The sequence below is a fragment of the Liolophura sinensis genome, chromosome 1 (assembly GCF_032854445.1).
Source record: "Liolophura sinensis isolate JHLJ2023 chromosome 1, CUHK_Ljap_v2, whole genome shotgun sequence".
Classification (NCBI taxonomy): Eukaryota; Metazoa; Mollusca; class Polyplacophora; order Chitonida; family Chitonidae; genus Liolophura; species Liolophura sinensis.
Window position 1 is genome coordinate 95,222,698 of NC_088295.1, and position 22,176 is coordinate 95,244,873.

The 22,176-nt window shown below is 42.5% G+C and overlaps 1 protein-coding gene across 3 annotated transcripts in view; it reads right to left on the minus strand.

Moving 5' to 3' along the window:
* LOC135462178 (SID1 transmembrane family member 1-like) overlaps positions 1–19,448 on the minus strand; it is a 64,928-nt gene extending 45,480 nt beyond the window's left edge. Inside the window, exons 1-11 of one of the 3 annotated variants that reach the window (XM_064739571.1) lie at positions 19,312–19,448; positions 15,837–16,101; positions 14,181–14,302; positions 11,964–12,122; positions 10,370–10,514; positions 9,324–9,407; positions 8,998–9,130; positions 8,070–8,163; positions 4,146–4,198; positions 1,249–1,299; positions 214–368 (exon numbers count right to left, since the gene is read on the minus strand). In XM_064739571.1, the coding sequence (XP_064595641.1) occupies positions 214–368; positions 1,249–1,299; positions 4,146–4,198; positions 8,070–8,163; positions 8,998–9,130; positions 9,324–9,407; positions 10,370–10,514; positions 11,964–12,122; positions 14,181–14,302; positions 15,837–16,088 (1,248 nt within the window). In that variant the 5' untranslated portion in view covers positions 16,089–16,101; positions 19,312–19,448. Of the gene's footprint in view, positions 1–213; positions 369–1,248; positions 1,300–4,145; positions 4,199–8,069; positions 8,164–8,997; positions 9,131–9,323; positions 9,408–10,018; positions 10,074–10,369; positions 10,515–11,963; positions 12,139–14,180; positions 14,303–15,836; positions 16,102–19,311 lie in introns of those variants that run through there. The other 2 variants (XM_064739572.1, XM_064739573.1) reach the window with 2 other exon arrangements.
* Positions 19,449–22,176: the final 2,728 nt, after the last annotated feature.

Consider the following 22,176-nt stretch of genomic DNA (forward strand, 5'->3'; position numbering starts at 1 on the left):
GTTAGTGGGCTCAGGGTTTTGTGTACATGTCTTGACAAGGCTATAGGTGTGTTAGTGGGCTCAGGGTTTCTTGTACACGTCTTGACAAGGCTATATGTGTGTTAGTGGGCTCAGGGTTTCTTGCACACGTCTTGACAAGGCTATAAGTGTGTTAGTGGGCTCAGGGTTTGGTGTACACATGCTGAGAAGTAGGCTCAGGGTTTGGGTACACACCTTTGTTCTTACAACCTCTTTCTCCTCGTCTGCATCATGCAGTAGGTCAATGTCTGTGGTATCCAGCGAATCAGAGCTGTCCGATTCCCCAACAGCTGTCGCCGAGGTTTCTGCATTAGACAACTCCCCAAGTTCTCTCTGTCTGATGGTCTCATCTAAAAATAGACACACCCATGATGTGGTACAGAAGGAATCACATCCATGGTGCGATACAGAAGGGCACAGAAGGAAACACAACTATGATGTGGTACAGAAGAAAACACCACCATGGCGTGGTACAGAAAAAAACACCACCATGATGTGGTACAGAAGGAAACACAACCATGGTGCGATACAGAAGGGCACAGAAGTAAACACTACTATGATGTGGTACAGGAGAAAACACCACCAAAATGTGGTACAGAAGGAAACACCACCATGATGTGGTACAGAAGAAAACACCAAAATGATGTGGTACAGAAGGAAACACTACTATGATGTGGTACAGGAGAAAACACCACCATGATGTGGTACAGAAGGAAATACAACCATGATGTGGTACAGGAGAAAACACCACCAAGATGTGTTACAGAACGAAACACAACCATGATGTGGTACAGGAGAAAACACCACCATGATGTGTTACAAGGATCTTGATGAATCCTGATGAAGAAACCGTCTGATAATTTATGGCATTAAGTCAGGAAAACAGGCAGCTTCTCCACCAGTCTTAAGACATAATACACATATGTATTCTTGGTTTTTTACAAGAGTGCTGCCGCCACTAAAGTATCATGCTGAAGACACCCGACATGACACCCACCCAGTCCCATTATACTGACACCAGGCCAACCAGTCCAGTTTCCTTGCTCTAACCTCTCAGTGCTGAGAGCCTACCAAAGCAGCAACAAGTACCATTTATAAAATCTCTGGTATGACCCAGCCTGAGTTTGATTCCAGGTCTACTTACTTTCAATTGGCGCTCTGAGATATAAAGCAGATATACACAATTTCAAAGTAGACTTTGTACCCATACAGTCAGCATATACAGCATACCATGTATGGATCCATAGCTGTGTTCCCTTGGCCGAGTGATTACCCAGGTCTCTACAACAGCAGATAAAATAGACACCAATAAGTGATTACCCTGGTCTCTACAACAGCTCATAAAATAGACAACAATAAGTGATTACCCTCATCTCTACAGCTGCAGATAAAATAGACACCAATAAGTGATTACCCTGGTCTCTACAACAGCTCATAAAATAGAGACAAATTGGCGATTACGCTGGTCTCTACAAAGCTGATAAAATAGACACCAATAAGTGATTACCCTGGCCCCTACAACAGCTGATAAAATAGACACCAATAAGTGATTACCCTGGTCTCTAGAACAGCAGATAAAATAGACACAAATTGGTGATTACGCTGGTCTCTACAAAGCTGATAAAATAGACACCAATAAGTGATTACCCTGGCCTCTACAACAGCTGATAAAATAGACACCAACAAGTGATTACCCTCATCTCTACAACAGCAGATAAAATAGACACCAATTAGTGATTATGCTGGTCTCTACAACACCTGATAAAATAGACACCAATAATTGATTACTCTGGTCTCTAGAACAGCAGATAAAATTGACACAAATTGGTGATTACGCTGGTCTCTACAACACCTGATAAAATAGACACCAATAAGTGATTACCCTGGCCTCTACAACAGCAGATAAAATAGACACCAATAAGTGATTACCCTGGCCCCTACAACAGCTGATAAAATAGACAACAACAAGTGATTACCCTGGCCTCTACAACAGCTGATAAAATAGACACCAATAAGTGATTACCCTGGCCTCTACAACAGCTCATAAAATAGACAACAACAAGTGATTACCCTGGCCTCTACAACAGCTGATAAAATAGACACCAATAAGTGATTACCCTGGCCTCTACAACAGCTGATAAAATAGACACCAATAATTGATTACCCTGGTCTCTAGAACAGCAGATAAAATAGACACAAATTGATGATTACGCTGGCCTCTACAAAGCTGATAAAATAGACACCAACAAGTGATTACCCTGGTCTCTACAACACCTAATAAAATAGACACCAATAAGTGATTACCCTGGTCTCTACAACAGCTCATAAAATAGACACCAACAAGTTTTTACCCTGGTCTCTACAACAGCTGACAAAATAGAGACCAATAAAAGATTACCCTGGCCTCTACAACAGCTGAAAAAATAGACACCAATAAGTGATTACGCTGGTCTCTACAACAGCTGATAAAATAGACACCAATAAGTGATTACATTGGCCTCTACAACAGCTGATAAAATAGAGACCAATAAGTGATTACCCTGATCTATACAGCTGCAGATAAAATAGACACCAATAAGTGATACCCTGGTCTCTACAACAGCTGATAAAAAAGACACCAATAAGTGATTACCCTGGCCTCTACAACAGCTGATAAATTAGACACCAACAAGTTTTTACCCTGGTCTCTATAAAGGTGATAAAATAGACATGAACGAGTGATTACCCTGGTCTCTACAACAGCTAATAAAATAGACACCAATAAGTGATTACCCTGGTCTCAACAAAGGTGATAAAATAGACACCAACAAGTGATTACCCTGGTCTCAACAAAGGTGATAAAATAGACATCAACGAGTGATTACCCTGGTCTCTACAACAGCTGATAAAATAGACACCAATAAGTGATTACCTTGGTCTGTACAACAGCTGATAAAATAGACACCAATAAGTGATTACCCTGATCTCTACAGCAGCTGATAAAAAAGACACCAACAAGTTTTTACCGTGGTCTCTATAAAGGTGATAAAATAGACATGAACGAGTGATTACCCTGGTCTCTACAACAGCTGATAAAATAGACACCAATAAGTGATTACCCTGGTCTCAACAAAGGTGATAAAATAGACACCAACAAGTGATTACCCTGGTCTCAACAAAGGTGATAAAATAGACATCAACAAGTGATTACCCTGGTCTCTACAACAGCAGATAAAATAGACACCAATAAGTGATTACCCTGGTCTGTATAACAGCAGACAAAAATAAAAGTACAATGAAATTCAAAACTCTGCTCAAATCTAGCAACACAAAAATGATGCATGAAAAATGGTATTATTATGCACCTGTTTTTTTGAGCTAAAATCTCACTCTAGTTTTCATAACAACAGCTACACTGACTGTGTATTACCACAAAGAAGTACTAAAATTCCTTCCCAACTCTCCTCTCTGCCTCACATACACATTTAGTTAGCATAGCCAGCATTCTCCCCACTTCCCACAATTTCCCTGTCATTACATGTTATCAGTCCCTATAATGTTCTGCTCACCATACTCACCGCCATACAAATTTAGTTAGCACAGCAAACCCTCTCCCCACTTCCCACGACTTCCCTGGCATGACACGTTAGCTGTGATATCAGTCCCTATAATGTTCTGCTCACCATACTCACCGCCATACAAATTTAGTTAGCACAGCAAACCCTCTCCCCACTTCCCATGACTTCCCTGTCATGACACCTTAGCTGTGATATCAGACTCTATCATATTCTGCTCACCATACTCACCGCCATACAAATTTAGTTAGCACAGCAAACCCTCTGCCCACTTCCCACGACTTCCCTGTCATGACACCTTAGCTGTGATATCAGTCCCTATCATATTCTGCTCACCATACTCACCGCCATACAAATTTAGTTAGCACAGCAAACCCTCTCCCCACTTCCCATGACTTCCCTGTCATGACACCTTAGCTGTGATATCAGACCCTATCATATTCTGCTCACCATACTCACCGCCATACAAATTTAGTTAGCACGGCAAACCCTCTCCCCACTTCCCATGACTTCCCTGTCATGACACGTTAGCTGTGATATCAGTCCCTATCATATTCTGCTCACAATACTCACCGCCATCATTTCTCTCTGCCTCAGACAGATCAGGGATCCCCCAGTTCTTGTCACTGTAACCAAACAAGCAGGACCAAATATTTACGAATAGTATTTGACAGAAACAAGAAATGTTGATCAAAAATGCTGCATCCCACCAAGCATTATTGGTAATATGTGTACTGTGTGCAGGAGAATCACAAGTGATGTGTACAGTGTACAAGATGGCCACAAGTGATGTGTACAAGATGGCCACAAGTGATGTGTACAGTGTAGAAGATGGCCACAAGTGATGTGTACAGTGTAGAAGATGGCCACAAGTGATGTGTACTGTGTGCAGGAGGATCACAAGTGATGTGTACTGTGTGCAGGAGGATCACAAGTGATGTGTACAGTGTACAAGATAGCCACAAGTGATGTGTATACTGTGTGCAGGAGGATCACAAATGATGTGTACTGTGTGCAGGAGGACCACAAGTGATGTGTACTGTGTGCAGGAGGATCACAAGTGATGTGTACTGTGCAGGAGGGTTACAAGTGATGTGTACTGTGTGCAGGAGGATCACAAGTGATGTGTACTGTGCCCGGGGGAACCACAAGTGATGTGTACTCTGTATGGGAGGACCACAAGTGATGTGTGTTCTGTACAGGAGGGCGACAAGTGATGTGCACTGTGTGCAGAAGGGCCACAAGTGATGTGCACTGTGTGCAGCAGGATCACTGAAAACGTGTACTGTGTGCAGGAGGATCACAAGCGATGTGTACTGTGTGCAGGAGGGCAAACAAATGACGTATGTTCTGTGCAGAAAGATCACAAATGATGTGTGCTGTGTGCAGGAGGACCGCAAGTGAGGTGTGCTGTGCACAGGAGGACCACAAGTAATGTGTGCTATGTGCAGGAAGACCACAGGTAATGTGCGCTGTCTGCAGGTGGACCACAGGTAATGTGTTCTGTGTGCAGGAGGATCACAGGTTACGTGTGCTATGTGCAGGAAGACCACAGGTAATGTGTGCTGTCTGCAGGTGGACCACAGGTAATGTGCGCTGTCTGCAGGTGGACCACAGGTAATGTGTGCTATGCACAGGAGGACCACAAGTAATGTGTGCTATGTGCGGGAAGACCACAAGTGACGTGTACTGTGTGCAGGAGGACCACAGGTAATGTGTGCTATGTGCAGGAGGATCACAGGTAATGTGTGCTATTTGCAGGTGAACCACAGGTAATGTGCCCTGTGTGCAGGTGGGCCACAGGTAATGTGTGCTATGCGCAGGAGGACCACAGGTAATGTGTGCTATGTGCAGGAGGACCACAGGTAATGTGTACTGTGTGCAGGTGGACCACAGGTAATGTGTACTGTGTGCAGGTGGACAACAGGTAATGTGTGCTATGTGCAGGAAGACCACAGGTAATATGCGCTGTCTGCAGGTGGACCACAGGTAATGTGCGCTGTCTGCAGGTGGACCACAGGTAATGTGCGCTGTGCGCAGGTGGACCACAGGTAATGTGCACTATGTGCAGGTGGATCATAGGTAATGTACGCTGTGTGCAGGTGGACCACAGGTAAAGTGTGCTGGGTGCAGGAGGATTGCAGGTTACGTGTGCTGTGTGCAGGTGGACCTCAGGTAATGTGTGCTATGTGCGGGAAGACCACAAGTGACGTGTACTGTGTGCAGGAGGACCACAGGTAATGTGTGCTATGTGCAGGAGGATCACAGGTAATGTGTGCTATTTGCAGGTGAACCACAGGTAATGTGAACTGTATGCAGGTGGGCCACAGGTAATGTGTGCTATGTGCAGGAGGACCACAGGTAATGTGTACTGTGTGCAGGTGGACCACAGGTAATGTGTACTGTGTGTAGGTGGATCACAGGTAATGTGTGCTGTGTGCAGGAGGACCACAGGTATTGTGCGCTGTCTGCAGGAGGACCACAGGTAATGTGTACTGTGTGCAGGTGGACCACAGGTAATGTGTGTTGTGTGTAGGTGGATCACAGGTAATGTGTGCTATGTACAGGAGGACCACAGGTAATGTATGCTGTCTGCAGGAGGACCACAGGTAATGTGTGCTATGTGCAGGAGGATCACAGGTAATGTGTGCTATGTGCAAGTGGACCACACGTAATGTGTGCTATGTGCAGGAGGATCACAGGTAATGTGCACTGTGTGCAGATGGACCACATGTAATGTGTGCTATGTGCAGGAGGATCACAGGTAATGTGTGCTATGTGCAGGTGGACTACAGGCAATCTGTACTGTGTGCAGGTGGACAGGAAGTGATGTGTGATATGTGCAGGTGGACCACAGGTAATCTGTACTGTCTGCAGGAGGCCACAGGTAATGTGTGCTATGTGCAGGAGGATCACAGGTTATCTGTACTGTGTGCCGGAGGATCACAGGTTACCTGTGCTTTGTGCAGAAGGACAACAGGTAATGTGGGCTATGTGCAGGAAGACCACAGGTAATGTGCCCTGTGTGCAGGTGGACCACAGGTAATGTGTGCTGTGTGAAGGAGGATCACAGGTTACGTGTGCTATGTGCAGGTGGACCTCAGGTAATGTGTGCTATGTGTAGGAGGATCACAGGTAATGTGTGCTATATGCAGGTGAACCATAGGTAATGTGTACTGTGTGCAGGTGGACCACAGGTAATGTGTGCTATGTGCAGGAGGATCACAGGTAATGTGAGCTATGTGCAGGTGGACCACATGTAATCTGTACTGTGTGCAGGTGGACAGGAAGTGATGTTTGATATGTGCAGGTGGACCACAGGTAATGTGTGTTAGGTGCAGGAGGATCAGAGATAATGTGTACTATGTGCAGGTGGACCACAGGTAATCCATACTGTGTGCAGGTGGACAGCAAGTGATAATACAGCAAGTGATGTGTGATGTGTACAGGTGGACCACAGGTAATGTGTGTTAGGTGCAGGAGGATAACAGGTAATGTGTGCTATGTTCAGGTGGACCACATGTAACCCATACTGTGTGCAGGTGGACAGCAAGTGATGTGTGATGTGTTCAGGTGGATCACAGGTAATCTGTACTGTCTGCAGGAGGACCACAGGTAATGTGTGCTATGTGCAGGAGGATCACAGGTAATGTGTGCTATGTGCAGGTGAACCACAGGTAATGTGTACTGGTGGACCACAGGTAATCTGTGCTATGTGCAGGAGGATCACAGGTAATATGTGCTATGTGCAGGTGGACCACAGGTAATCTGTACTGTGTGCAGGTGGACAGGAAGTGATGTGCAGGTGGACCATAGGTAATCCATACTGTGTGCAGGTGGACAGCAAGTGATAATACAGCAAGTGATGTGTGATGTGTACAGGTGGACCACAGGTAATGTGTGTTAGGTGCAGGAGGATAACAGGCAATGTGTGCTATGTGCAGGAGGATCACAGGTAATGTGTGCTATGTGCAGGTGAACCACAGGTAATGTGTACTGGTGGACCACAGGTAATCTGTGCAATGTGCAGGAGGATCACAGGTAATATGTGCTATGTGCAGGTGGACCACAGGTAATCTGTACTGTGTGCAGGTGGACAGGAAGTGATGTGTGATATGTGCAGGTGGACCACAGGTAATGTGTGTTAGGTGCAGGAGGATCAGAGATAATGTGTACTATGTGCAGGTGGACCACAGGTAATCCATACTGTGTGCAGGTGGACAGCAAGTGATAATACAGCAAGGACCACAGGTAATCTGTACTGTGTGCAGGTGGACCACAGGTAATCTGTACTGTGTGCAGGTGGACCACAGGTAATCTGTACTGTGTGCAGGTGAACCACAGGTAATGTGTGCTATGTGCAGGAGGACCACAGGTTATCTGTACTGTGTGCAGGAGGATCAAAAGTGAGGTGTGCTGTGTAGTGCAGGAAGTCCCCCTATATAAATGTACATGTAAATCGTGACAGATGGCCACTGCAAATGAAGGAGGACTTACCATATGTGATAAAAACAGGCTATAAGCACTGCAGCCATGTAGAAGCCAGCAAACACTACCACAGCGATGACAATTGCCGTTACATACTCACTGGCTGAAACACAAACACACATGTAATATTAATCTAAAATGGACAGCATACTCAGGTGTAATGTCCACAAGTGAGCCACCCCTCCGAGGAATTTTATGACAATGTTTTCTGGCTTTACAGGCCTTGTTATTTCCTTTTCCTTTGGCAGTTTTATTTCAGGCTTTTGTATCTGGCGTGTATCTGGCATTGTTTTATTGGTTATGAGACATTTGGTTTTCAGCCCTAATCTGGAATTCATTTATTAATTTTGAGATGTTTGGTTTCCAGACTTTACCAGGCATTGTTTTACTGGTTGTGTGATGTTTGGTTTCCTGGCTTTTCCTTGCATTGTTTTATTGGTAGTGAGATGTCTTTTTTCCAGGCTTTACCTGGAATTGTTTTATTGGTTGTGAGATGTTTGGTTTTCACACCTTACCTGACATTGTTTTCTTGGTTGTGAGATGTTTGGTTTTCACACTTTACCTGACATTGTTTTCTTGGTTGTGAGATGTTTGGTTTTCACACTTTACCTGACATTGTTTTCTTGGTTGTGAGATGTTTGGTTTCCAGACTTTACTTGGCATTGTTTTATTGGTTGTGGGATGTTTGGTTTCCATACCTTACCTGGCACTGTTTTATTGGTTGTTAGATATCTGGTTTCCACACTTTACCTAGTACTGTTTTATTGGTTGTGAGATGTTTGGCTTTCAGACCTTACCTGGCATTGTTTTATTGGTTGTGAGATATCTGGTTTCCAGACTTACCTGGGACTGTTTTATTAGTTGTGAGATGTCTGCTACCCAGGCTTTACTTGGCATTGTTTTCTAGGTTGTAAGATGTTTGGTTTTTAGCCCTTACCTGGCATTGTTTTCTTGGTTGTGAGAGTTATGTTTTTCACCCGTGGTAAAATACTCTCAATAGTCGTACAGTCCCTATTATTTGCCTGAAGGACCAAAACCACAAAAAAGGACGCTGTGCTGAAATCACTCCTCTGCAAAAGATGAATAAACAAATGACCATAATCCCACAAACACAACTAAATGTTTTGTCCTTAATACTTGAAAAGAGAACAGTTGATGGTGTTCAGTTGATAAGGTTAATAAATTTTTAAAAAATGAAAACTTTAAGACACAGAAAAGCTACATGAGTGTAGTACATCTGGGGTATGAGGGAAAGCACTGGACCTTGACTGTAATGGCCGCCTTGGTGGTCATGGTCTGGTACATCCCACGGAACTTCACATTGTTATCCATCTCAAACACCGGGCACTGAAAATAGGTGGAAAAAGACACACCGAAAATACCCTCTGGTACTCCTGTAAAATATCATCAGTTTTCCTACAATACTGAATTGTGATGTTAAATACATGTACATGTAGATTTTTGTCTTTGTACCAAAACAGCTTTTGTATAACATAAGCTGCAAATAATGATAATCTCTAAATTGAGAAGACACAATGTACATGAAAACATAATCTCCACAGGGAACACACAATGAACATGAAAACATATAATCTCCACAGGGAACACAAGGTGGTTACCTTTGTGTAAAGGTAACAAGAACACTCCATGTACTCAAACAAACAGTTCTTGGGTGTACAACGTTTTAATGTGTCAGAGCTGGCCAGTAGAACCAAAGAACACTACTCCAATAAACAGTACTTGGGTGTACAAGGTTTTACTGTGTCAGAGCTGGCCAGTACAACCAGAGAACACTACTCCAACAAACAGTACTTGGGTGTACAAGGTTTTAATGGGGTTACCTTTGTGTCCTGGACTGCTAGAATGGCACAGTGTGCACTGTCAGAGCTGGTCAGTACAACCAGAGACAACTACTCCAACAAACAGTTCTTGGGTGTACAAGGTTTTAATGGGGTTACCTTTGTGTCCTGGACTGACAGAATGGCACAGTGTGTACTGTCAGAGCTGGTCAGTACAACCAGAGAACACTACTCCAACAAACAGTACTTGGGTGTACAAGGTTTTAATGTGGTTACCTTTGTGTCCTGGACTGACAGAATGGCACAGTGTGTACTTTCAGAGCTGACCAGTACAACCAGAGACAACTACTCCAACAAACAGTTCTTGGGTGTACAAGGTTTTAATGGGGTTGCCTTTGTGTCCTGGACTGACAGAATCGCACAGTGTGTACTGTCAGAGCTGATCAGTACAACCAGAGACAACTACTCCAACAAACAGTTCTTGGGTGTACAAGGTTTTAATGGGGTTACCTTTGTGTCCTGGACTGACAGAATGGCACAGTGTGGACTGTCAGAGCTGGCCAGTACAACCAGCGAGTCAACGCCATCAGGGAAGGTGTAGCGAAAGAAAGAGGGCTCTGAAGGTGTCACGCTGAACACTTTGCTCTCATGCTCCCTGAAACAATTATATTTATTGATTTATTTAATTGCTGTTCAAAGCTGTGCTCGAAAGTATTTCACTTATATGACAGCATATATAATTAGACTCATCGGAACAGTTTATATATACATAAACACTCCCTTGAACACTTATAGGCTGGTCTACACACACTCCCTGGAACACTTATAGGCTGGTCTACACACACTCCCTGGAACACTTATAGGCTGGTCTACACACACTCCCTGGAACACTTATAGGCTGGTCTACAAACACTCCGTGGAACAGATTAATGCAGGTCAACATACGCTCCCTAAAATAGTTATATGTATATACATTCCCTAAAATAGTTATATGCGTATACATTCCCTAAGACAGTTACATGCTACATGTAACCTACATACACACCTTAAAACAGTTATATGCTAGCCTACATACACACCTTAAACAGTTGTATGCTAGCCTACATACAAACCTTAAAACAGTTATATGTTAGCCTACATACACACCTTAGAACAGTTATATGCTGGCCTACATACACACCTTAGAACAGTTATATGCTGGCCTACATACACACCTTAACACAGTTATATGCTAGCCTACATACACACCTTAGAACAGTTATGTGCTGGCCTACATACACACCTTAGAACAGTTATATGCTGGACTACATACACACCTTAAAACAGTTATATGCATACATACACACTTTAAAACAGTTATATGCTGGCCTACATACACTCCTTGGAACACTTATGTGCTGGACGACATACACTCCCTGGAACACTTATGTGCTGGACGACATACACTCCCTGGAACACTTATGTGCTGGACGACATACACTCCCTGAAACATTTATGTGCTGGACTACATACACTCCCTGGAACACTTATTTGCTTGACTACATACACTCCCTGGAACACTTATGTGCTAGATGACATACACTCCCTGGAACACTTATGTGCTGGACGACATACACTCTCTGGAACACTTATGTGCTGGACGGCATACACTCCAAAAAAGAGTGATATTCTTAGCTACATAAACTCTTTATAAAAGTTACATGTACAAACACTCCCTAAAACAGTTACATGTACATATACTCCCAGTAGCAGTTACATGTACATACACTCCCTGGAACTGTCACATGTAAATACACTCCCCGGATCAGTGACATGTAAATACACTCCCTGGAACAGTTACATGTACATACACTCCCTGAAACAGTTACATGTACAAACACTTCACGGAACAGTTACATGTACATACACTCCCTGGACAGTTACACGTACATACACTCCCCGGAGCAGTTACATGTTTATGCACTCCCTGGAGCGTTACACGTACATACACTCCCCGGAACAATTACATGTACATACACTCCCTGGAACTGTCACATGTACATACACTCCCTGGAACAGTTACATGCAGTGAATAAACACTTAATGAGGCCCCAGGGTGACTTACTCGAGCTGGAAGCTGTCCACAGGCCATGCAAGGAGGGTGTACTCTGTCCACTCCTTGGTCATTGAGGAGACGTCTACGTAAATCAGGTGGCTCTGGGAACTGATGGACATGTTGCCGTCCTCCGGGCAGAGTGTACGGCTCACCTTATAGTAATCATACCTGAACAACAAAAAGACTGTAGTTCTTGTCAGTAGTCATACCTGAACAACAGAAAGAGTTTAGCTCTTGTCAATAGTCATACCTGAACAACAGAAAGAGTGTAGCTCTTGTCAATAGTCACACCTGAACAACAGAAAGAGTGTAGCTCTTGTCAATATCCAACCTGAACAACAGAAAGTGTGTAGCTCTGGTCAACAGTCATACCTGAACAACAGAAAGAGTGTATCTCTTGTCAATATCCAACCTGAACAACAGAAAGAGTGTATCTCTTGTCAATAGTCATACCTGAACAACAGAAAGAGTTTAGCTCTTGTCAATAGTCATACCTGAACAACAAAAAGAGTGAAGCTCTTGTCAATAGTCATACCTGAACAACAGAAAGAGCATAGCTCTTGTCAATAGCCATACCTGAACAACAGAAAGAGTGTAGCTCTTGTCAATAGTCATACCCGAACAACAGAAAGACTGTAGCTCTTGTCAATAGTCATACCTGAACAACAGAAAGAGTTTAGCTCTTGTCAATAGTCATACCTGAACAACAAAAAGAGTGAAGCTCTTGTCAATAGTCATACCTGAACAACAGAAAAGCGTAGCTCTTGTCAATAGCCATACCTGAACAACAGAAAGAGTGTAGCTCTTGTCAATAGTCAAACCTGAACAACAGAAAGACTGTAGCTCCTGTCAATAGTCATACCTGAACAACAGAAAGAGTGTAGCTCTTGTCAATAGTCATACATGAACAACAAACATAGTGCGGCTCCTGTCAGTAGTCATACCTCAACAACAGACACTGTACAGCAGAAAGAGTGTAGCTCTGGTCAATAGTCACACCTGAACAACAACAGAAGGAGTGTACTCTTGTCAATAGTCACACCTGAACAAGAAACACAGTGCAGCTCCTACCAGTTGTCATACCTGAACAACAGACATAGTGCAGCTTTTGTCAATAGTCATACCTAAACAACAAACACAGTACAGCTCTTGTCAATAGTCCTACCTGAACAACAACAGCAGTATAGCTCTTGTGAATACTCATACCTGAACAACAAACACTGTACAACTCCTGTCAGTAGTCATACCTGAACAACAGACACAGTACAGCTCCTGTCAATAGTCATACCTGAAAAATAACAGCAGTGCAGCTTTTGTGAATACTCATACCTGAACAACAAACACTGTACAACTCCTGTCAGTAGTGATACCTGAACAACACACACAGTACAGCTCTTGTCAATAGTCATACCCGAGTAACACACCAATTATGGCTCTTGTCAGAGTTCATACATGAACAACTGACGCAGTACAGCTCTTGTCAGTTCTCATACATAAAGAACAGAGGCAGTACAGCTCTTGTTATTAGTTATACCTATCAACACACACAATGCAGCTCTTGTCAGTAGTCACACCTGAACAACAAACACGGTATAGCTCTTGTCAATCATTATACCTGAAAACTAGTACAGCTCCTGACAGTAGTCATACCTGTAGTACAGCTTCTAACAGTAGTCATACCTGTACAATTCACACAATGTAGCTCTTGTCAATACTCATACCTGAACGGCAAACATAGTGCAGCTCCTGTCAGTTGTCAACCTGAACAACACACACAAGCAGCTCTTGTCAGTGGTCACAGCTTAACAACAAACACAGTATGGCTCCTGTCATCAGTCATAGCTGAACAACACACAGGATAGAGCTCCTGTCACTTGTCATACACGAATAACACACAGAGTACAGCTCTTGTTAGTTTTCATACCTGAACAACAGACACAGCACAGCTCTTCTTATCAATCATACCTGAACAACACACACTCTACATACAGAGCTCCTGTCAGTGGTAACTTTTACATAAATCTTGCAGTCAGAATTAGAGGTATCCAACCTGACACCTCAAACTGATATACAGAAGTTTTCCCAATGGGAGACCAGGTCAAACGTAACTTGATCATCACCACTTCACTGGCGGGTATCGCTATTATACTTTATCGAAGTTCTTTCGTAGCTACAAGTATCTCATACAGGATGGTTAATTCATTCTGAATTGCACAGGTCACCTACGTGTATTCCAACCACATAGGTATCTGCCAGGAGAGAATGCTCTTCTGTTGGCGGACAACAAACAAGAGTGGGAAGTCTTTCTGAGCGTCTTCACTAGTCACCTGCACTCTGACAGCTGTGGTCTAGAACAAAACATAAAACAGTGTAGAACAGGCAAAGGAATTCAACAGGTCTGTTCTGATCATCAATACAACCTTTATATGATGTATATAACAGATCTATCCTGATCAACAATACAACAGTTATATGATGCATATAACAGGTCTGTATTGATCATCAATACAACCTTTATATGATGCTTATAACAGGTCTGTTCTGATCTTTATTGGCCACATGTATTTCTCTGTATGCATTTGTACTGTAATCATTATATCACATACCTTATTGACCACATGTATTTCTCCCTATGTATTGTAGTGTAATCATTATATCACATACCTTATTGGCCACATGTATTTCTCTGTATGTATTGTACTCTAATCATTATATCACATACCTTATTGGCCACATGTATTTCTCCCTATGTATTGCAGTGTAATCATTATATTACATACCTTATTGGCCACATGTATTTCTCTGTATGTATTGTACTCTATTCATTATATCACATACCTTATTGGCCACATGTATTTCTCCCTATGTATTGCAGTGTAATCATTATATTACATACCTTATTGGCCACATGTATTTCTCTGTATGTATTGTAGTGTAATCATTACATCACATACCTTATTGGCCACATGTATTTCTCTGTATGTATTGCACTGTAATCATTACATCACATACCTTATTGGCCACATGTATTTCTCCCTATGTATTGTACTGTAATCATCATATCACATACCTTATTGCCCACATGTATTTCTCTGTATGCATTGTACTGTAATCATTATATCACATACCTTATTGCCCACATGTATTTCTCTGTATGTATTGTACTGTAATCATTATATCACATACCTTATTGGCCACATGTATTTCTCTGTATGTATTGTACTCTAATCATTATATCACATATCTTATTGGCCACATGTATTTCTCTCTATGTATTGTACTGTAATCATTATATCACATACCTTATTGGCCACATGTATTTCTCTGTATGTATTGTACTCTAATCATTATATCACATATCTTATTGGCCACATGTATTTCTCTCTATGTATTGTACTGTAATCATTACATCACATACCTTATTGGCCACATGTATTTCTCTGTATGTATTGTACTGTAATCATTATATCACATACCTTATTGGCCACATGTATTTCTCTGTATGTATTGTACTGTAATCATTATATTACATACCTTATTGGCCACATGTATTTCTCCCTATGTATTTTACTCTAATCATTATATCACATACCTTATTGGCCACATGTATTTCTCCCTATGTATTGTACTCTAATCATTATATCACATACCTTATTGGCCACATGTATTTCTCCCTATGTATTGTACTGTAATCATTATATCACATACCTTATTGGCCACATGTATTTCTCCCTATGTATTGTACTGTAATCATTATATCACATACCTTATTGGCCACATGTATTTCTCTGTATGTATTGTACTGTAATCATTATATCACATACCTTATTGGCCACATGTATTTCTCTGTATGTATTGTACTGTAATCATTATATCACATACCTTATTGGCCACATGTATTTCTCTGTATGTAAACACATACAGAATATCCACCCCTTGCTTGACTTTTCCTGTGTACTCATGACTGAAGTTGGCAGTAATTGTTGTCACATTGACTTTTGGGGAATTCCCTGCACTGGCCTCATCCATTAGACCACTTCCCATAAAGTTAACTGCAGCATTTGCACAAACCAGCTGGAGTAGAGTACAGGTGATCATGGCCAAGCAAAGATGAGATCCAAACAGACCAGCCATGCTGAACACTAGACTGAAATACAAGCAAAGCAAAATTCAATAATCAATTTTAGGATATTTATGTCATGATAAAATTTCACCACTTCTTTCCCAGATATCTATGTATAAATGATACTTCATCTTGCATTACATCTCATTTTTTAAATACTTTTATGGGTAGGGCCTACATTAATCTCAAGACAACACCAAATTCATAGAAAACTGTAAAAAAAATCATAAATATAAAGGAAAAGTAGAATATTGTGAGTAAACGCTGAATATCAAAAATAACCCACATAGCCTAGCTAGTCTAATTCTTAGATTATCCTACACAAAAGTCATCAGCATACTATTTATAATTTATAGTACCAGTATTTAATCTTCAGTGTTCCCAACAATGTATGAACCAAGAAGTTAATAATTTAAAATAATCAGCAAATTATCAAAATGAGAAATAACCAGCATGCACATTTACATGTGAGTGGTATCTTGGACAAGCAACATGCACGTTTACATGTAGGTGGAATCTTGGACAACCAACATGCACATTTACATGTAGGTGGTATCTTGGACAACCAGCATGCATGTTTACATGTAGGTAGTATCTTGGACAACCAACATGCACATTTACATGTAGGTGGCATCTTGGACAACCAGCAGGCACGTTTACATGTAGGTGGTATCTTGGACAACCGGCATGCACATTTACATGTAGGTGGCATCTTGGACAACCGGCATGCACGTTTACATGTAGGTGGCATCTTGGACAACCAGCAAGCACGTTTACATGTAGGTGGCATCTTGGACAATCGGCATGCAAATTTTCATATAGGTGGTATCTTAGACAACCAGCATGCAAGTTTACATGTAGGTGGTATCTTGGGCAACCAGCATGCACATTTACATGTAGGTGGCATCTTGAACAACCAGCATGCACGTTTACATAAAGGGGGAATCTTGGACAACCAGCATGCAAGTTTACATGTAGGTGGTCTCTTCGGCAACCAGCATGCATGTTTACATGTAGGTGGCATCTTGAACAACTGGCATGCAAGTTTACATGTAGGTGGTATCTTGGACAACCAACATGCACATTTACATGTAGGTGGTATCTTGGACAACCAGCATGCACGTTTACATGTAGGTGGTATCTTGGACAACTGGCATGCACGTTTACATGTAGGTGGTATCTTGGACAACCCGCATGCACGTTTACATGTAGGTGGCATCTTGGACAACCGGCATGCACGTTTACATGTAGGTGGCATCTTGGACAACCAGCAAGCACATTTTTCAAGTAGGTGGTATCTTGGACAACCAGCATGCAAGTTTACATGTAGGTCGTATCTTGGGCAACCAGCATGCATGTTCACATGTAGGTGGTATCTTGGACAACCCGCATGTACGTTTACATGTAGGTGGCATCTTGAACAACCAGCATGCATGGTTACATGTAGGTGGTATCTTGGATAACCAGCAGGCACGTTTACATGTAGGTGGCATCCTGGACAACCAGCATGCACGTTTACATGTAGGTGGCATCCTGGACAACTGGCATGCACAAAAGGCTGACTGGGATCGATGCCACTATCATTTGGCTTTACCACAAATGTATAATGGTTTGGGTGATATTCTGAGAGCATGCTGTTGTCGTTCAGAGGTGGGCAGTTTTCAACCAGGAATAAAAAACATGTCGATACGACTGTGTGTCAAGTCACAAGTATAAAACACATAGCGTATAGAACTAAGTACATTAGAGGTGATCGAAACAGATGTACACCCTGTTTACCTAGCTGTGATACCTTTCTATAGGCCTGCATGTACTTGCACATTCTTTAGCCCATGCCAGTGAAAGAAACACATCAAAGTTTTAATACTGGAAATTTGAGTTACAATTTCTTCTCTCTATTCACCTTACTCCAAGATTGCTCTGACATTGGGTTTGGCAACATCCTGTTCGGCTATGGATGCCCCCAAACCAACGTCAGAGCATACTCTATTTCAAATCTATTACACCATTACTGTACCATTGTCTTATAGGTGCGATTATCATACATGTACCACATCTATGAGAAACGGGCCCCAGATTTTTGAATGCTGCACTCTCTGAGTATTTTTATTTATTTGATAGTTGTTTTACGCCATACTCAAGAATATTTCACTTATACGACGGCGGCCAGCATTATGGTGGGTGGAAACCGGGCACAGCCTGGGGGAAACTCACGACCATCCGCAGGTTGCTGTCAGACCTTCCCACTTACGGGGGGAGAGGAAGCCAGCATGAGCTGGACTTGAACTCACGGCGACCGCATTAGTGAGAAACTCCTGGGTCATTACGCTGCGCTAGCACGCTAAACGACTGATCCACGGAGGCCCCCCCTCTCTGAGTAATTCTGGACTATAAAGGCTCTAGCTCAAAGCTAGGCTGGACCTTCCTACCCTACCACCCAGCTTCAGTCATACAGACTTCCATGCTGACAATTTCACCAAAAAGATCAGCTCAAATCCTACCTTATTTTTGCTATCCACCAATTCCCAAAACGTAATATGTCAAAGCTAGCATTGGTAAACCACCTTTCATCAGTAATCCAGCCATTTACTTTCGAATCAGAGAACTCCAATCAATCTCTGTCATGTTTAGAATTCTTATTTTTTCAACTTTGGGCTATGTGACGGGCCGCGAAAATTTTATCCTAACCAACATTCTCTTCAAGAATTGCATGCCCTGTAAACAGAATGTGGGATGGGATAAAATTCTGAGGCCAATCTCGAAGATTAAAAAGAAAATTCCAAACATGACAGATGTTAATTTGAGTTGTCCTATTCAACAGCCTAAACGGTTGGATTACTGTTGAAAGATCGTTTACCAATGCTGGCTTTGACACATTACATTTCGGGCGTTTTAGGGAATCTGTGGGTAGCAAAAGTAAGGTAGAGATCGAGTCGGGTTTTTAAAACAAAATATCCGCGAGGAAGCGCATATGACCGAAGCTGGGCGTTAGGGTAGAAACGTCCAGCCTAGCTTTGGGCTATATGGTCTCTTGTCTTGCTATCAACAGGAATGGTTGACCCATGGAAGCGCGATGTCATGTGCAGAGTAAAGAACGCATGTTGTAATGGCCGAACTAATGATCAATCCGATGACTGATGAAAATCAGTGTGACAATGATGGGAAATCGTCTGTTTTCTCATCACTCCTAAGTTTACAAATTGCGCGTGATTGATTGACACCGCCGTAACTCACCGATCAGTCACTATCACAATGTCTCCGTATCACTTAATGATCAGAAATCACCTTCAGTATAAACTGTCAAACACTTTCAGTTTCAGTTGCGACATTTCTTTGAAAGAACTGAAGGAAGTATGCAACATCGACGTCTGTGTTTAACAATCACAAGACGCTGACACACATTTAGCTGTTGTAGCGAGTAAAAGAAATGCGCGCCACAAACATAGGAAAAAATGAATCCAATGAATACACGGAGCATTCATGGGAGTGAAATGGTATGACTGCTGAGAACTTAAGCAGAACTGGGTGATCTGTGGTCTGAGATGTACATTCTATCTATCATGGAGGTATATATGGAAGGAGGAAAGGCTCGCCCAGTCAGCCCAGCCCAGCTAGCCGCCCAGACATACCCTCTGTGCTTTTGTACTCTGAAGGAAACTCTCCAGCGCCAGCTTTCGATGTTCAATGTCTTTTGGTTGAGGGTTTTCACCACGTGGGTCACACGAGGAGTCGAACTCCTGTTTCAGCAGGTGAAGTCCATCACTCTACCAAATGAGCTAAAGGGAAATTCCCATTAGTTACGACCAGTATAAGCACTGAAAAGCTGCTCATATTACACTTCTCCGCACTTAGATTCTTCCCATCTCTCAAGGCACACCCACGTTCATAGTTAGGCTCAGAGCCCCACGCTTCAGGAAACCTGTTAGGTGACGGCACCAATGTAATGTTTGAAGGAATTCACTACGTGGGTCACACCAGGATTCGAACTCGGGTTTTAGCAGCCGAGGTCCAGCGCTCTATACCAACTGAACTAAAGGGAAAATCTCAGTAGCGATAGGTGATTCAAAGGGACAAGTCATTACATCTTTTAAACTTTCAATTACCTGTTATCCTTTGAAATATACAACATCCAATTTTACACTATTTACACCTCTTTTGATCCTGTTTTACTTGACACCATCTGACTCCAGAAAGTGGGGGGGGGGGAGGGGGGGGGGGGGGGCTACATTCGAATCGCCAGGCAAGGTTAAAACGCCCGGAGCAACCAGAGCACCCAGAATATGCATTAGGCTACTTCTGATTTTTCTTTCACGTGCTAGGAAAGGTGACACTATCTGACCCCAGGCCTCGCTACAATCGAATCTCCGTCGAATCATCTTCTGGCTCATGCACACAGACATTAGTAAACAATGGTCTAGAGCAATCAAACTTACACAATATACACAACTTTTGATGCCATTTTACCTGACACTGAAGTTGACACCATCTGACTCCAGGACGCGCTACGTACATTCGAATCGCCTTCTGGCTCACACGAGCAACAGTAAATGGCCTATTACCGAACCGAACTTACAGAATATACTTTACTTCTGATTCTCTTTCACTTGACACCAAAGTTAACACCATCTGACCGCAGGGCGCGCTACAACTGAATCGCCCCAGAATCGCCTACTGGCTCACACAGGCAATGCTAATACGTGCGTATATTGTGTTAGTTTGGTTGCTATAGGCAATTTGTTATTCCAGACGGCGATTCGACAGCAATTCGAGTTTATCGCAACCTTTAGTGAAATGGTGTAAACTTTTATGTCATCTGAAAGTGAATCAGTAGCTGCATATGTTGTGTAAGTTTGGTTGCTATAGATCATTTATTATTGCCTGTGTAATCCAGAAGGCGATTCGACGGCAATTCCATTGTAGCGCCCAATGGAGATAGATGGTGTCAACTTTGGTGTCAAATGAAAGAGGATCAGTAGTGTTGTATATTGTGTAAGTTTGGTTGCTCTGGACCATTTGCTATTGCCTGCTTGTGCCACAAGGCGATTCGACGGCGATTCGATTGTAGCGCCCCTGGCGGGGAATAGTGTCACCTTTGGTCTCACATGAAAGGGAATCAGAAATAATGTATATCCCGTAGGTTTGGTTGCTCTGGGCGTTTTAGCATTGCCTGTGTGAGCCAGTAGGCAAATCGACGTCAATTCGATTGTATTCTGTTGTTCAACAGAGGTGTATATCGTGAAAAATTGGCCGGTGAATATCTCAAAGGATAAGAAATAACTGAATGTTAAAGTTTTAAAAAGTAATGGTCCCTTTGAGTCGCCTAACTTTTCTGATCTTCTCACAGGGCGTTCGCGAGCCGGGCTATGGGTGAACTACCTCGCAGGGGCTCACATCATGCGCACAGTAAAGATGTAGTAAGGTCACATTTGTCTGTCTAAGTGGGCATTTCAATCACATCTATAAGATAACTGCATCGGAAGATATAGTATGTAAAGGACAGCTATATTTATTGACCTATTATTTTTACCTTTTCATTATATTTTCCGGCGATCATAGTGCGGTAAAATTATGTTTTCCAGGTAGTATTAGTTTGTGCTATTTACCTGGTGCTAGTGGGTTACGGGTCCCGGATCTCAATGTTTTAAAAATGATGATTGAACATTAAGAAAATTGCCCATTTGAAATACATAGGCCTTTTTCAAAAATGTCCAAAACTGGTCATGTTCCAGTTCCATTAAATCAAATTTCCGCACAACTAACGATGTACTGTTGACAAGAAAGAGCGGCGAAATGCTTAACTGAAAGTGTACATGGGCCAATTTAGGGCCCCATAAGCCGTTTCTTAAGTTTGATTTTTGTGAACACAACTTTCCGATATTTCTCAAAAAGCACTGCTGGTGGACCAGGTGCGCATGCGTGGCCACCACTGATTAAAATGATTAACTGACTAGGGAGGATGAGGTATATATGCTCTGTAACCTTCACCGCATGTGGAGACTTTTGCAAAGGCAGCATTGTTGTGTACCATCGTGGGAGTTGTTATAATAAGATTTGGTCTTTCGAACTGTAATGAGGACCAATCCAACTTCCGTTGGACAG